Raw genomic sequence first — 16,936 nt, 5'->3', positions numbered from 1 at the left:
CAGTAAAGAAGCCATTTTCGAAAAAAAAAACAACAAAATGTTAATGGCATTTTCGTAGATAAAATGCAGGTGTGGGGTTAAAATCTCAAAAAAAAAGGAGTCAAAAGAAAAGGTTAGTTTTCTGTTTGACTCCAAGTTTTGAGTCACTTTTGCAAAAAACCCCACTTTTAATTATATAACTGTCTCTTAGGATTCTAATTCAATGAATTATCAAATACTTTTAACTAAAGATATATAACAGTTTTTTCATTCTAAAGGTTGAAAATTTAAATTTAGATTAATTGCAATAATGTATTTTAAGATTATTGAAAACTTATAAAAAAATTATTAAATAAAGTTTATTTTTAGGGAAATACTCTAAAATATCACTAAAAAAGTTTCTGTCACAAATATAGACTTTAAGGATCAAAATGATCAAAATATTTCATTAAAGAGGTAAATATACGCTTATACTCATACGGTTAACTAATTCAAACCTTAGAATTTAGAGTTAATGGTGAGGATTTGGGATTGAGATTTTAAATTTTATAAAATAAAAAATAAATATTAAAAATTTTAAAATAAAAATTTTAAAAATAGTTTCAAAAAGTATTTTACAAAAAGAAAATTTGAAAAAAGTAAATAAAACAAAATTTTTAAAAAAATCAAATTTGATAACATATAATCTAAAACTATAAAAAATATTTTTTTTTATTTTTTTATATATCTAGGGTATTATGGTCTTTTACCTATTAAATAAAATATTTTGGTCATTTTCTGGTCTATTGTGATCAAAACTTGAAAATGATCTATTTAGAAAAATTGTCTTTATTTTTATTTGATTTTTTTTACTTTATATTGTTTCTGAATAAAACATGATTATGACCGGATGTTACATCTAGTAGATAAAACCAGCTCATGATTTACTTCTTCATTTACTAAAAATTATTGGTTTTGTATTTTTTGCCAGCAAAATCCTTTAAGAAAACTATATAATATCATATTTAAGTTTAAAAGTAAAGTTAATTTGCTGAATATTCAAAATGGGAAAGTAAATTAAGTAGGGTCTGTTAGTTTAATGGAGATGAGAGTTTTGTTCGTTTAGGCGCTAAAAATGCAATTCATCCAGATGACTTTCGGAAATTTAAGCTTAATTTTAAAGTCCATTCAGCAGAACCAATCTGGACTGTTTGGATGGAGATGGTTCATTCAATATGGTATAATGTCTATTATGCCTCCGATGTAATTCACAAATTACAAACCTAAACATAATATCATTTTGTCACACACGAAAACTGATAAAACCACAAAAACACATTTTCCCGCGAAAACCTAAAAATGAATTTTTCACGCCAAACCCTAAAAACGCATTTCCGGATTTTTTTTGCAAAAAAAGTGTTTTCCCGCCAAAATTGAAAAACGTGTTTTCCCCCAAAAAGTCGCAAAACGTGTTTTCATGCCAAAATCACAAAAACACGTTTTCACACCAAAACCACAAAATATGTTTTCCCGCCAAAACCAAAAAATGCGTTTCTCATTAAAATGCATTTCCCGCCAAAACTGCAAAACGTGTTTTCTCATGAAAACTGTAAAACATGTTTTCCGCCAAAACGCATTTTCCTACGAAAACCGCAAAAACGTGTTTTCCCGCCAAAACGCATTTTCCCGCGAAAACCGCAAAAACGTATTTTCTGCCAAAACTCATTTTCCGCGAAACCCGAAAAATGTGTTTTCATGCCAAAACTACAAAAATGTGTTTTCACGCCAAAACCGCAAAAACGTGTTTTCCCGCCAAAACCGTAAAACGTGTTTTCTCGCCAAAACCGAAAATTGTCGTTTTCTTGGTTTCTCGCCAAAACCAAAAATTGTATTTTTTCCGCCAAAACCGAAAAATTTCGTTTTCCCGCCAAAACCGGAAAATCTTGTTTTTTCGCCAAAACCGAAAAATGTGTTTTTCCGCTTAAACCGAAAAATTTTGTTTTCTCGCTTAAACTAAAAAATCTCGTTTTCCCGCCAAAAGCGCAGAAACGCGTTTTCTCGCCAAAACCAAAAAATTTATTTTCCCGCCAAAATCGAAAAATTTCGTTTTCCCGTCAACACCGAAAAATCTCGTTTTCCGCGAAAACCGAAGTTACAATTGGTTTATTATTAATACTCTTTTTAGTTTGAAACTCTAAAGTTTTTTTTTCAAATACATGTTTATCAATTTTTATGTTGATTAGAAATTATTATTGTAGTGAAATTTTAACATATGATTAAATGAACACAATGGTATTTTGGTAATTTGTTTACTAAACTCATTTAGATGAAAATGAAATTAAAGAAACAAACATAAGATTCATTTAGATGATTCATCTAGATGAACTATATGGATGGACAAACAAACACTCACAAAAATCTGAATGTATTATCTGGATAGATCATAGTACATACAAATGAATCATCTGGATGGAGATGAAAGATGCTGAAACGAACAGCCCCTCGATATCATTGATTTTGACATAATTAATAAACTAACATTTAGCATGTCTTTTCCGGTTATGCCCCCTCCAATTGCAAATGGTCGATTAAAATGAGAAAGTAAATGATGTGATCGGTTGTAAAACTCCACTATTAATTATTACACCACGTAATGCCACTAACACTACACGTTTGTTTACCACATAAATATGCATCCAAACAGTATAAGACTCCAAATCTATTCATAACTCCAAAATACTAAACATTACTCCAAACTCCAACCCTCACCCCTAAATACTAAACCTTAAACCATAATTTTAAATCCAAATATAAATATATATACGCAAATCAAGGAAGTATAAACTCTAATCGAAACCCTAATGTAAAGCTAAACCCTAATAAATGAAGTATAAACCCAAATAGAATGTATATAATATGGTTTATTATACCCAAACTTTTACTTAGTAAATTTAAACTCTAGGCAGAAACCTATAAACTCAAATACAATCTATAAATTGTTTTCTAATATTAAACACTTGAAAACACATTTACTTGGTTAGGAGGTTGCATATTTTCTATTCTATATAGCCTAAGTAGTATAGTAAACAAATGTTTCAAATAATAAAATTTGTCCAACCCTAAAAAAAATGAATTTCATATTACAATCAAGTACACAAAATGATAGAGAAGAAAACTATCATATTTCAAAACATGACAGATTATTACATTTTCAAGGAGTAGTATAGAAATATGTCTCACATAGTATGATAACCTTACATAAATACTACACTTGAAAATATATAATATATTATTCCTTTCACTGAATATAGTATAGACGACGATTTCATCTTTTTCAATTCTTCTTTTTCTTAGACATGCTGATACACATTCATTTCGCTCACAATCATTATCCTTCACCATCATATAGAGATCGTCTTCATCTCCTCTTGACACGGCGGCGCTTTTACCAACCCGTCGTCGTTATTCTTCACCACTGGATTTGTAAAACAAAAACAGAGTGTAAACAAAAGCATGTTTGTGAGAATCAATAATTTAAGAAAAAGAGGAAAAGAAATGAAAGAGTTGTTGTGTGTGCTTACCGTCTTCACCTTCATCGTTGTCTTTTCTTTATCACAATTGGTTGTTCTTCTCCTGAGAAAAAAAATCAATTCAAGAAGATATTTGAGTAATGAAAGACCACATTTTATTTTTTATAGTTACAGATTATTAATTAAATTTTGTTTTCTTTATGCAGATTTCACCGGTTGTATACACGGTATAATGGCATTATTATATAAAAGACACCATACATATTTGCAACTTAAATCTTTTTGTCATACAATAAATTATTATTTTTTTGAAGGTTATATAGTGCAATTTCCTTTAAAAATATCATATTTGTTTTTTAAACTCACTATTTAGGTGATGATACCCTTGGAGGCTTGGAGGCCACCTTGATAATCGCGGTTTTAGGCTTTTATTGAAATGAAAAATAAAATTGTATTATTACCAAATAATACCCATCAATATAATTGTGTATAATTACAAAAGAATAAACATCAATTTTTAGATAGAATATCTTGTATTACAATTTACTAGTTTTGAAAATAATAAAGAAATCAGTTTATATATAGCATCTTGCTCTCCTCTCTTGGTCGCTGCCTAGAGCTTTCCTTCCCAACATGGCAAAAAAAAAAACTAGAGCCTATGCCTTGCCAGGCAAGGTAGGTACACTCTGTTCATCTCTGAAGAAGTTTTGCGGATCTACGGCAGTTTTCACTTTCACCAACCTATCAAAGTTCTCTCCAAAGTACTTCCTCCCATAAACCTCTGCCTCTCTGTAACTATTCGGCCCGTGAGTATTAACACCAATATCCAAATCCCTGTAGTTGAGATACGTGTGTCTAGGGTTCTGCGTCACAAAAGGAGCCATGTAGCTATAAAAGCTTCTCGTCTGCTGCAAGAAACTGCTCTCAGCTGCCGTCCCCGGGTCTTTCCAGTTAATCGAGTGCTGGACTTTGTAAAGCTTCGTCCTGTGCGGGAACGGAGTCGCCGTCGTAGCCACCTCGCTCATCTTCCCTCCGTAAGGGTTAAACACCAGCCCTGTCTTCCCGACCTCGATCATCTTCCTCATCAAGTAATCCAACCCTTCTTTGGTGATCTCCTTCTCCACGTAATCCGACTTCCTCTTCCCGTAAGATGCCGAGTCCGGGTTACGGTCCAGCAAGATCTCGGGTTTAACCTGTGTAGCGTTGTCGTTGTTCGCCCACCACAACACCGACTGTATCCACGTGAGCTCCGTGCAGTTCTCTTGCTTCAGACCGAGCTCTGGGAAGTCTCTTGTTAGCAGAGACAAGACATCGCTCGACTTACCGAGAAACAGAGCCACGACGGAAGCTCTAACCGTCTGGGCTTTGTTTCGCGTCACTGGCTGTAATAAAAGCCTCATGAAGAGACTTGGATCGGTCTTGGGAGCAACGAACTGCCACTTGTGAACCATGTCGACTGCGTTCTCGTCTAAGTTTTTCTCTACGCGGAAGACGGTGACGGTCGGGGGAACGGGGACGAGCGTGATCTTGTAAGCCAAGATCACACCGAAGCTCGCGCCTCCTCCTCCTCTAATAGCCCAGAAGAGATCTTCTCCCATTGCTTTACGATCAAGAACGCGTCCGTTAACGTCAACGATCTTAGCGTCGGTGACGTAGTCAACGGAGAGTCCGTACTTTCTGATCATGTTACCGTACCCGCCGCCGCTGATGTGACCTCCGGCTCCGACGGTGGGGCAGACTCCGGCGGGGAACCCGTGGAGCTTTGTTTTTTCCCATATCCTGTAGTAAACCTCGCCGAGGGTGGCGCCGGCTCCCACCCAAGCGGACTCGCCGACGACGGTGATGTTGCGGAGGTTGGACATGTCGAGGACGAAGAAAGGGACGTTGGAGGTGTAAGAAACGCCCTCGTAGTCGTGGCCGCCGCTTCGCGTTTTCAGCTGGATGCTGAGGGATTTGGTGCAGAGGACGGCGGCTTGGACGTGGGGCTCGGAACGCGCCGCGATCACGATCGCTGGTTTGGAGGTGGTGGAAGTGTTGAAACGAGCGTTTCGGATGTAGGCGCGTAGGGTAGGGGTGAAAGCGGGTGCGGTTTGGGGTAAGACGACGTCGGATAAGGAGTTAGGAGGGGATTGTGTTTGGTTTGAGAAACATTGGAGGAAGTTTTGGTAGAGTGTTGGGTTCGGAGGAGAGACAGCGGCTAGAGACGTTGAGATGAAGAAGAAGAAAAAAATCAAACAAACGAGCTTCATTTCTTTTTCTTCCTCTGATTTACTTTATTGATTGATTTTGTATTTGGGTGTTCTTCTGTGGTTATATATAAGTACATAGACTCTTGAAAGTTTTAGATGTAATTCTTACCTTTGGCTAATATTAGGTGTTGTTATAATGGACGATTACTAAAAGTCAAGTTTTTTCTCGTTACATAGTCCATTTTGTTTATCTTCTATTACGTGATAACTCTAATTTGAAGAAAGTATTTATAGTTAACTATGATGGTTCATGGTTGTAACAGCCGGAAAAAAAAAACAAAACGAAAATGATGGTTGTAAACTTGGTGATTTTACAAATATGGGGGAAGCTAAAATTTTAGTTGAGGTTGAATTAGATAAACCGTTCCCGAAGCTAATTGCGCTTGATGACAAACAAGGCAATATCTACTTGGTAGATGTGGAGTATTCTTGGATTCCTAACGCTTGTGAAAGATGCGGAGCACTTGGCCATAAAGAGAAGAGGTGTTTACTTCCTCCTAAGCCATTTGGATCTGCTGCTGTTATAAAAGAAAATTATGATACCAATGAAGAAATCCCAACGGTGGATATAGTTTTGTTGTTGCAAAACACCCCTAGTACACATGTCAACCACTTGGAGCCAAACTCACAATCACCTTCTGCCCATAGAGTACATGAGACTCCAAAAAACTCTTCTGTTACTGCTCATCCCGAGGATGCAACTTCTGATCCGATCACACATTCGCATGAGGTACACTCCACCTCTTGCTCAAAGTTGGGTACTACTTTGCCTATGTTAGCAGCCACAACTGCTGCGCCCTCTCAGTCACAAATTATGGAAGAAATTCCATCACAAGTTAACATTTTGGAAGTTTCTCACGCTTCTGAAAATGAGCAATCCATTGGTCGTCACTCGCCTATCACTCAAAACCATCATCATTTCCACATGGAGCCGGAGAGTCCTCTCGCTTATGGGAAAGAGACTGGTGTAAATGTGGTTGGAGAAACTTCTAGTTATAACCTAACTAGAGGAGGAAGACCAATAAAACCAACTCAAAAGTTTCAAGATATGGAATAGACAAATGTTAGTGGAAAGGGTAAAAAAAGTCGACGCGGCCGAGGGAACCATTTCCACTATTTCTTGTCTTTCTTTTTGTTTCCTATTAGGATTCATTAGTGGATCCTCCTCTCGGGTTTTGCTTTAACTCTTTTCTTGTTGCAAACTTTATCTGACTTATGAGTGAAAACTCATACTTGTATTACTTATGCATTTTAATACGAAAGCCATTTACAAAAAAAAAAAAAAACTTGGTGATTTTAGTAGTTTTTCAAGATTTTGATTGACAAGAATGAAAACAAGATTAGTGTGGCTACGTATGGAAAACATTTGCAAAACATCACTAATCTTGTAGTTCTCCGAAACCTTGTCCAAAGCCGCAACTAATGATTTGGAATTTAGGCCCCCTGAGAACGTATCTCATCTAAATCGTAATCTCTATATTTAAAGTATAAATATAATTAATCTGTCTCATGTAGAGAGTTTCAAGGAGAAATGAGAACTGTTCAGTGTCGCTTATGACAAAGCCGAGGAATTTGTGGAGCCAATGAAGCAGATGATTGGATCTGAATGTTTAGTTGACGAGACTACTGGATTAACTGCTGCTACAACAGGTAACTCAGGCCAAACAGTAGCTGTTGGTGCTGCGAACAGTCTCCCTCCCAGTAGTGCAGTAGTAAGGCTTGACCAGATGAGTGGACCGGTTTACACTGTTCCTGTACCGGATATGATCCTAGGTTCTCTAAACACTTTACTCAATAGAGTACATACTTCTACACACACACCTTCTCAAGTAGTAAACCTATACACATAGGTGTGGGCATATTAACCTAAACCCAAACCCGAACCGACCCGAAAAATCCGAACCGAAAACCGAACCGGAGTTAAAAAAAAAACGAACGGGTTTAGGATTCAACCAGTCCGGATACTCGTACCCGATTGGTTATATCCAATACCCGAACCAATTATCCAAAGTACCCAAATATATATATATATATATTACTAAACTTAAACTTGCATCTTCCATTCCCATTCATTTTTCTTCTCATTTTTCAACGCATATGTTCAGTACATAATTAAACTCATTTTATGACCGATTACATGTATGAATCATTATACTTTGAGATTTTGATTTATATTTGATTACAAATACTCTTTACATAGGCATGAGCTCAAACATTCATGATTATCCAAGTTTGATTTCAGTTTGATTTTGATGTCTTTTTTATTTTGATTTATGAATAGATGGATTCTTTACTATTTTCTATTCGAGATAATATAAATAGAAATTACACGGAGAAAAAGAATACAGACTCGTGTTCCTCAACGTGTAATAATAAATCAGAAAGATCATAAATCTTATATTAAGTTGTTCAATCTTTTAACTTCAACGGTATTGTTTCCGGTCTCACGTGGTCAAATCAAGGATACATAGATTATTTTTTTTTTAATTTGGTATACAGTTCGGTTATACCCAAAATAACCCGAACCCGATCTGAAGTATAAAATAACCCGAGCGGATTTTATACCTCTCCATCCGAAAACCCGAAAATCCGAAGCACCCGAACCGAACCTGAACGGGTAACCGAACGCCCGGAACTATACAGATATCACTTTGTAAACCGAAAACTCCAGCTGCATAACTCTTGAGCATTATAGTGAAGGTTTTTTCCTGGTGAAGAGTGGCCTAAATCACTCTGACAAAGCAAGAAGCAACACTTTGATTTGCAAGTCTCCGTTTGTTAATTAACCTGGTTTTATGCTTTGTATTAAGTCATGATTTTGATAAAGACAATTAAAAAGAAAAAAATGTGATTCACGGTTTGAGGAAGAAAAAAAAGAAGCCGATTCACAAGAAAACCGTGACAAAGAGAAGATAAAAGAGTTAGAACCCCACACGGTCGTCTCAGAAACCAGAGTTAATTTCGCAACACACGTAATTTGCTAAGGTCTAAGCGAACTATCACCAAAAATTAGGATTCTGGGTCTGATCAAGAGGCTAATAGACTCTCGAAAGTGTCTCTCTTTTCTCTTCTCACCTCCCAAAAAAAAAAACTCTTCCTTTTTTTCCCCTTGATTACGATCGAAAAAGGAGTTCTGGGTTTTAGGATAAGCTCGACCCATCTTAATTATCTGGTTCCGTTGTGTGGTTTCTCTGTAATTTTGTTTCGTATTTTTCCTCAGATTATATGGATTTCAATGATCCGATGCTTGCCCTGAGTTCCTGGATTGGTCAAGTGAGTTTCTTGGTAGGCTCTTTAGTTCACTAGGCTTATGGAACTAAGTGATCAAGAACAGTTTGGTATGATCATGAATTGTGAAGTCATTTATTCACATGTGTATGTTTTTTTTGTATTCCACAGATTGGTGATTTTGGACTTGATTTGGTATGGCGTTTCATACACATTGTTGTGACCTTGTGGCACATTGTCTCTGGCATCTTTGAGTCGGTCGAAAGCTATGCGATCTCGTTAGGATTGATTCAGAAATACAGTTCAATTGATATCGAGAAGCTCAAGTGTCTAGCTGTTGTAGTGGACATCGAAGCAGCTCGTGATGTTTCCAAGGTTATTGAGCTTTTGCAATGGCTAACGACCATTGGGGTGAAACAAGTTGGTCTTTTTGACTCTCAAGGTAACAAGATGCTTTTTATCAAAACGATCTCGAACATGTATGAAAGATCTCTTAGAGTTGGCTTCTTTTAGGTTTACTGAAGAAATCCAAGGATATGATCCTTGAAATGGTGCCACGTTCAGTATTGTTACAGGTATGATATAAAGCATACCTTCTTTAGTGGGCTACGTTGGTCATGAACCAAATCTTTAGCTTCTCCGTAGCTCATGATATAAAGAAACCTTTATAGAAGCTATGTTGATTGTTACTTTACCTGCTCAGTGTCTGTTTTCTTCTTTTACAGGAGACTGGGGAAAAGCATATTTCGCCTGACCGCATTGCGTTAGAATTCATTTCGTCTTCTGACAACAAAGAAGCTGTTGTGAAAGCAGCCAACATACTACTTGAGAAGTACTTAAAATCCATCCATCCTGAGAACGGTGTAGGGGAAAACGTTTTTACAGAGTCTCATCTGAACGAAGCATTAAGAGTTGTTGGTTAGTGTTGATTTCTCTCATATGGAACTCAAATAACTTTTTAAAGTCTCTTGAAGAGAAGCTGATGATTTGAACTCTGGCAGGTGAGAGTGTACACGTTCCTGATCTGTTACTGGTTTATGGACCTGTAAGGAGCCACCTTGGTTTCCCTGCTTGGAGACTTCGATACACTGAGATCGTGTATGTGCTTTTTCCCTAACCATTAACTCTTATATATTCAAATCTAAATCTCATCAAGTTGGTCTTTTATTTGTTTGTTGATAGACATATGGGATCGTTGAAGTATATGAGATATGGTTCCCTTTTGAAGGCAATCCACAAATTCACAGGCGTGCGCCAAAACTATGGCAAGTCTTTCATCCTCCACCATTATATATGCAACACAGCTGAAGTTTCAAACTTTGACCTGGATTGACTCAGCCATTAATTACTTGCTGTTGATTAGTGGGAGGAAACTGATATGTTTTGGATTGTTTTTGATAGGGGTTTGATGGTGAGATTACAGAGAGCAGGGCTTCCAATAGAAATTTTTGAATGTGATTCACATATTTGTCGTTCAAAGGAGACATTGTTGGAGAGCTGTTAATTCAGTGCAGGCTGTGCAGCCACCGTTGTTGTCAATTAGTTCACATCTTGTTCTGACAGTTCCATGTTATACAGATTCACAACTTAAAAGCTACATATGCCTTGGCATTGTATATGATTTAAGTACTAAGAAAAATACTAACGAGATGGACCAATACACCCCAGTAGTGGTCGTAATTCTCGTATAGTTTTCTGTTTACTAGAAAACCAAACTGGTTTATGCACAAATGTCAGTTTCAGCAGTTCATTGTAATGAGCAAATAGACACTGAGTAGGTAAGTTTTGAACATCACTGTTCATTGCAATGAGCAGATAGATAGACACTCGCTGCTACGCCAAACACTACTGTTCCAACTTTAGGCTTTATATAAAACATCATTTACGTACCAACTTTCAGACAAGGGCAAGACTCGAATTAATGTTTGGTCAAGAACCCAATCCAAGAGCCAACACAGCAACAAAGTCTGGAGACTCTGCTTCATTCGGCAAGTTCAAAACTAATCCAAATTAATTAATTTTCATCATACATCTAAATAATCCCATTATGCTTTGCATATTTATTAAAACAAAAAAAACATACAAATATTATATTACTTACGGCTAAAAATTATGATCTAATATTTTAAGTTATAAAAACAAAACGAAAACGTTTTGGCTATTCTAACTGTTATATATTCTTTAACAACAACGAAAAAAAACTGTTATATAATATGCCATCATGATTCATTGCTTGATATTTGACCAAAATTAGTATGGTAAAATACACCAGTCATAATTTTAATTATATCTTATTTTGCATTGACTGATTATTTTTGAAAACTTTTCTTTTTCAAATCCCTTTGTTTTAAAGAATAAAATCCTATAATAGGATGGCACATCTTTTTCAATTGTTCTACATTACAAATCTAATTTAGAGTTAAAAAAGTAAGATTTTTTTAAAAAAATGTTGCCAAAACAAATAAAAACAGTTACTCATTTGCCCAAAATGTTATGGAAACAAATGTATTTCCGTTGACTGTTGTCTAAATAACTACGTAACATATTTGTTTCTATTCAAGAGTTACACTATTCATCGCCGGTGATAAAATGGCGAAGTCGTCGCCGGTGAAGATACCGGCCACTACTCTAGAGGATTATGCTCACAGTCCATTCCATTACGCCGTCGTTTTATGGGATCACGCTGGTTTGACTCGTCTTGTTTCCTCCTTGCCTAAGCTAACCGAGCCAGAACAAATACACACCGAGTCAGACTCCGCGAGCCAGGAGCAACTCGCCGAGCAAATTTCCGCCGCGATCGACCGCCGCGACGTTCCCTTACGCGAGACGCCTCTCCATTTAGCGGTGCGCATAGGCGACGTTTTCGCCGCGGAGACGATCTCCTCCGCCGGCGCCGACATCACGCTCCAGAACGCCGCGGGATGGAGCCCCTTGCACGAGGCGCTTTGTCGCCGGAACGCCGAGATCACGGAGACGGTGCTCCGGCATCAGCGCCGCTCGGCTTGGTGCAAATGGAGACGGAGGCTGCCGCATTTGATCGCCGTCCTCCGCCGCATGAGAGACTTCTACATGGAGATTTCTTTCCACTTCGAGAGCTCCGTGATCCCCTTCGTCGGGAAGATCGCTCCTTCCGACACGTACAGGATCTGGAAACGCGGCGGAGATCTACGCGCGGATACTTCTTTGGCCGGGTTCGATCGGTTCAAGATCCGCCGCGCGAGCCAGAGCTTTCTCTTCCTCGGAGACGGAGACGAGTTTCTCGACGTGGCTTCCGGTACGTTGCTTGTGTTGAACCGAGAGGAGAAAACAATCTTGAACGCGTTTGAAAACGCGAATGATCCAATTAGCGACGGTGAGATCGCCGGTTTTTGCTCTCGGACGAGCTTGTACCGTCCGGGGATGGACGTTACGAAGGCCGAGCTCGTTGAGATGACGAACTGGCGTCGGCAAGCGAAGACTGAAACTGTCGGAGAGTGGAGAGCCAAAGGTTACGAGGTTGCGAACGTGAGTTTCAGTTTCAAGTCGCGGAAAGTTGTTGCTGTCGGAGAAACAGAGCAGAACTATTCGGCTTTGGACTGTAAGAATAATCGGAGTTTCTCAGAACCGCAGCGGAGGCAGCACGGTTGTTCCAACGTTGAGGAGAAAGAGTTTCAACCGTCTTCATCGTCGCGGAGGAGTAGAAAGTCGGTTTCTTTACCGGCAGAGGGGGTTCCGGTGGCGGGTTCTGTGCCGCGGATCAAAGAGAAGGAGTTTGTGAAGAGTTTGAGTCCTTCGGTTTGGTTAACTGAGGATTTTCCTTTGAAGACGGAGGAGCTGCTTCCGCTGCTTGATATTTTAGCCAATAAAGTTAAAGCTGTTCGGAGAATGAGGGAGCTGCTCACCGCTAAGTTCCCGCCGGGAACTTTCCCGGTAAAGGTAAAAACGGCCGTCCTCTGAATTATTTTCTAATTGCGTCTCAGTTTTGTTACTCTTTTGAGAATTATAAGCCAATAAAAGTCACACGTGTTATAATTTTATTGGATGTATGCTGATGTGGCAAACATTACAAGGTACGAGGAAAAAGTGTAAAATCTAGGTGACCGTGACACTCAATTTTCGGTTTGGTCTCAAAGTCAAAACATTATCTTTGGTTAACGGGTCAACGGTCAACCATAATTAGACAGTACTGATTACATTTTGCTTTTTGGTGGGACCCAGTTGTCGATACCGGTGATACCAACGGTGAAGGTAGTCGTGACATTCAGCAAGTTTGTGCCTCTCCGGCCGATAGATCAGTTCTACACACCGCTATCAAGCCCGAGGCACCTCTCGGCTGTAGTCGAAGACCAATGCGACGTGGAGAGTGAGGAAACATCCGACATAAGAACGTCAACAAGTTCACGCTCATCGTTTTCAACGTCGTCTTGGCGGAGACTCAATATCACAGGCACCGGGAAAAATGCACAGCGACGGCTGGAGGAGGAGCAGGCACAAATGGTGGATCCCTTTTCAATAGCGACAGGGTATAAGTGGACGAGCAACTCAGATAATTCAGGTAATGAATTAAACTACTTGTTACATGTTGATTTCTTTTTGTAACATTTTGATTATTGTCAATCAATATATATAGGGTAACATTAGTTAAAGAAATTAAGTCAATATGTTGAAAATGAAAGGACAACAAAAAAATACTATGGTTTGTACCTTATAGACCTGACTAGACTTCTTTTTCAACTATAAGAACCCTAAACTTCCCTGTGTTTTCTTATCTGGTTTTAATTTTGTCGATCAAAAAGAACACAGCATAAGCTCTCCATACACAACCAATGGTATCGTTTCTCTCATGCTACTTTTGATTTTGTAGGTAAAAGAATCACTCTATCGTGTGGATGTGCTCAAGTAGTTCTCCGGGAAAAATAAACATCTTGGGCTGAAAGTTTTAATGGCCCAATGTTTAGACACCTATGTGTTTCGTTTTTGTTGGTGTAAACCCATCAAACGTTAAATAATTGATCTAAGTTTCCAAGATGATTCTTAGATCTCGAATCTATTCTATTAAAACAGCTAACACTTCCGATTCATAAATGTTTGGTCATATTTTATAACTGCATCTAAATTAACCAATTCCACTAACAACGAATTTTATGCAACCGTAATATTCGTTTTTTTAAAACTAACCGTAATTTACCTCATACTATTAAAAATTGAGAGGTATAATATTATTTATCAGTACGAAACTTATACGTGATTATATAGACTTCATGAAATATTCCTTTGATGATGATCAACTATTCCACATACAAATCATTAATAGAAATACCTATACAACCCAAATACAAACCCACTTTTAATAATTTGTGTTAGTTTTAGACAAAAATAAATAATATTTATTAGCTTAATAATATTTTTTCGTCAGCGTTAGCTTTATAATATATAATTATAAATATTTGTTATTATCATGATATACAACTACCAACAGCCCATGAGTAAAAATCATAGCAAATATATATAACTTAATAATATATAATTTTCAAAACCGATTAAATTTTAGACCAATACAATAAAAATTCATGAATCAATTCAGATAAACAAGAAATATAAATAGTTTTCTTATAAGAAAATTAAATTATTTAATCTATCTATTCTATTAAATTAGGAACATGATCAGTTGATATTATTATGGAAGTATTATTTATAAAAATATAGGGATAATTTGAAAAATACCCTATTTATGATTTAAATTTTGAAAAATAAATCTATTTTTTTTGTTTTTTTGAAAACTACACTTTCTTGCTTGCAATAAGACATTTTTGTCCTAATTTGATTATCAATTACAAATTCTTATAATTAATATAATACTTTCGTAATTATTTTCCATGAATATTCTTTTGTAAAGATTTTATGTGATCTTTGTTGTTATTTCTTGATGAAGTTGTTATCATTTGGTGTTTTTGTGTCAGAAAAAAAAAATTTGGTTGAATCTTCATTTTAGCAGTTGATCATTTTTCACATCATAAAACAGATAAATTCAAACATTTTAAGAATGGTAAAAATACATAAAACCATTTGCAAGTAAGGAAAAAAATTGTAAAGAGAGAGAGGAGAATTGTAAAAATACATAAAACTATTAGCAGAATTTTCCAAGTAAGGAAAAAATTGTAAAAAAGAGAGGAGAATACATTAACACATTAAAATATCAAGTTAGATATTAGATAATATAAACATTAAATTTGGACAATATAGTCATTTCACTTATGAGTAAGTGTAGTTTTCAAAACAATAAAAAGAAGGTGTAGTTTTCAAAATATAATCTCATCTAAATGTATTTTTCTAAATTTTCCCAAAAATATATTCTACGGTTTTTAGCTTAACGGGTTTTACATAGGTTATTCGATTAAAAGTATTTATTAAATGTTTAGTGAAGACCTTATTAACCCATTTACATATATATTTAACAAAATATATTAAAATTTTAATTTTCAAATATTTTTCAAAACTTTTGTTCGGTTTTCTGTGCGTGTTGGATTTGATATCGGTTTTCAGATATAACACTTAAAAACCATTCGAGTATATATGCCAAATCTAATAGATTATGAGACTTTGATTTTTGGGTCGATTCCGAGTCGGATTTTTTGGATACAAATATTTTTCTTGACTAATTGTGTTAGGTAACTATTAAAAAAATATAATATGTTGCAAATTTTAGGAATAAAGTTTAAAAATAATTTCTGAAATACATATGACATATAATTATACAATTTGACATATTTAATATAGTTACCAAAAATTATATTAAATTAATACTAAACACAAATATGATTACAAAAATAACACAAATATAAAAATTAAATTTCTCAAAAAAATTTAAACAAAAAATATAACTTAAAGGGCGGGTCAGAATCTAGTTAATAATTAAATGAGATGCAGGGATGTTTTTGTTTATAGGCTTTTGATAACCTAACTCTTGTTGATTAGTATCTGTAACAAAACTGTAGAGAAAATTAATAGAACAAAAGGCAAAAACTAGATGGGGTTAGGTTGGTTTTTATATAACCTGTTCCTTTTATGCTTTCGGAAAAGTTGAAAGATTCCAAACAACGTTTGCTTTGCAAGTTGGAAACGAACTAACATGAGTTGGCAAGTCCATTCCAAGACAACCCAAATAATCATATTTCAATAGTTTATATAAAACATAAAGACTTTAGGTTAAAGATGACAACCTAAATATATTGTTTACTAATATCTACACTCAGAAATGAAATAAATTGACAACCCATCCACTATTAGTGTCTCCATTCTCACATTTCCACTTATCTTGCTCATTCAACATCGTTTCTTTCCTCTTTGCCAAGAAGAGCTCCACGAATTCGAGGTAGTCTTTGTTTACTTATTTTTCTTCTATGCATAACTATATGAATCCATATGGAGGTTTGAATACAATTTTAATTTTAATAGGCACATAAGATACTTTGATCGTAATAGAATGGCGAGTGAAGCACCGAGTTGGGCGGATCAGTGGGGGAACGGAGGAATTGGGGTGATGGCAGCGAAGGACGAGACCACTGACGGTAAGAAAGACGCCTCCGGGAAGAAGTCCGGCAAGACCAAAGCAGGGTTTAACAGAGCTAAGATGGTTGCATTTATCGGTGTGAATTGGATGAAAAATCTTGTGCATAGGAAGAAGAAGGACGCTACTTCTTCATAAATAAATAAATAAATAAAATATGCTTTCTGTTTCTTTTTCTCCTTTGGAGTGTGTCAGTTTACTATTACTTCATTCTTTTTAAAAGATGTGTTTGAGATGGTGCATCCCACGAATGAGTTTGAGATTTGTTCGTATATTTGACGTGCCTCGATCCTATTTACACATTTCGAACGTATTTAACTGCGCTTGCATAACCGTCTCCAGGCCCGGTTCTATGTGTGTAGGCCTGGGGCAAAAAAACCAGAACCGAACCAAAACCGAACCGAAATACCCAAAATCGGAGTTGG

General features: G+C 36.4%; 3 protein-coding genes across 5 annotated transcripts; 2 read left to right on the top strand and 1 right to left on the bottom strand.

Moving 5' to 3' along the window:
* Window positions 1-3,932: 3,932 nt before the first annotated feature.
* LOC106293401 (reticuline oxidase-like protein) lies at window positions 3,933-5,770 on the bottom strand. Its single transcript, XM_013729083.1, has one exon. It carries the CDS (start codon window positions 5,735-5,737, stop codon window positions 4,145-4,147), a length of 1,593 nt encoding a protein of 530 aa, XP_013584537.1. The 5' UTR covers window positions 5,738-5,770; the 3' UTR covers window positions 3,933-4,144.
* Window positions 5,771-8,670: 2,900 nt separating this feature from the next.
* LOC106292739 (dehydrodolichyl diphosphate syntase complex subunit NUS1-like) lies at window positions 8,671-10,667 on the top strand. Of its 2 annotated transcripts, none has more exons than XM_013728386.1 (7): window positions 8,671-9,022; window positions 9,137-9,407; window positions 9,479-9,540; window positions 9,691-9,883; window positions 9,967-10,063; window positions 10,148-10,230; window positions 10,367-10,667. In XM_013728386.1, exons 1-7 carry the CDS (start codon window positions 8,963-8,965, stop codon window positions 10,372-10,374), a joined length of 774 nt encoding a protein of 257 aa, XP_013583840.1. In that variant the 5' UTR covers window positions 8,671-8,962; the 3' UTR covers window positions 10,375-10,667. The 2 variants fall into 2 exon arrangements, with proteins under 2 accessions (XP_013583840.1, XP_013583841.1); XM_013728387.1 differs by having other exon boundaries at window positions 8,672-9,010.
* An 887-nt stretch (window positions 10,668-11,554) lies between these two features.
* LOC106293563 (ankyrin repeat domain-containing protein 13C) lies at window positions 11,555-16,690 on the top strand. Of its 2 annotated transcripts, XM_013729239.1 has the most exons (4): window positions 11,555-12,880; window positions 13,163-13,499; window positions 16,286-16,316; window positions 16,400-16,690. In XM_013729239.1, exons 1-4 carry the CDS (start codon window positions 11,555-11,557, stop codon window positions 16,647-16,649), a joined length of 1,944 nt encoding a protein of 647 aa, XP_013584693.1. In that variant the 3' UTR covers window positions 16,650-16,690. The 2 variants fall into 2 exon arrangements, with proteins under 2 accessions (XP_013584693.1, XP_013584694.1); XM_013729240.1 differs by lacking the exons at window positions 16,286-16,316; window positions 16,400-16,690 and adding an exon at window positions 13,809-13,879.
* The last annotated feature ends 246 nt before the right edge of the window (window positions 16,691-16,936 follow it).

This window comes from Brassica oleracea, chromosome C5 (assembly GCF_000695525.1).
Source record: "Brassica oleracea var. oleracea cultivar TO1000 chromosome C5, BOL, whole genome shotgun sequence".
Lineage (NCBI taxonomy): Eukaryota > Viridiplantae > Streptophyta > Magnoliopsida > Brassicales > Brassicaceae > Brassica > Brassica oleracea.
The sequence above is the reverse complement of the archived record's forward strand: the minus strand, read 5'-3'. Positions and strand labels throughout refer to the sequence as shown.

Excerpts from the sequence above, each read along its gene's own strand:
- LOC106293401 (XM_013729083.1), bottom strand. The coding sequence starts at position 5,737 with ATGAAGCTCGTTTGTTTGATTTTTTTCTTCTTCTTCATCTCAACGTCT.
- LOC106292739 (XM_013728386.1), top strand. The coding sequence starts at position 8,963 with ATGGATTTCAATGATCCGATGCTTGCCCTGAGTTCCTGGATTGGTCAA. Across the intron at positions 9,408-9,478 it reads TGGTCTTTTTGACTCTCAAG|GTTTACTGAAGAAATCCAAG; the intron begins GTAACAAGATGC and ends GGCTTCTTTTAG. Across the intron at positions 9,884-9,966 it reads CGAAGCATTAAGAGTTGTTG|GTGAGAGTGTACACGTTCCT; the intron begins GTTAGTGTTGAT and ends GAACTCTGGCAG.
- LOC106293563 (XM_013729239.1), top strand. The coding sequence starts at position 11,555 with ATGGCGAAGTCGTCGCCGGTGAAGATACCGGCCACTACTCTAGAGGAT. Across the intron at positions 12,881-13,162 it reads CGGGAACTTTCCCGGTAAAG|TTGTCGATACCGGTGATACC; the intron begins GTAAAAACGGCC and ends GGTGGGACCCAG. Across the intron at positions 13,500-16,285 it reads GAGCAACTCAGATAATTCAG|TCTTTGCCAAGAAGAGCTCC; the intron begins GTAATGAATTAA and ends TCGTTTCTTTCC.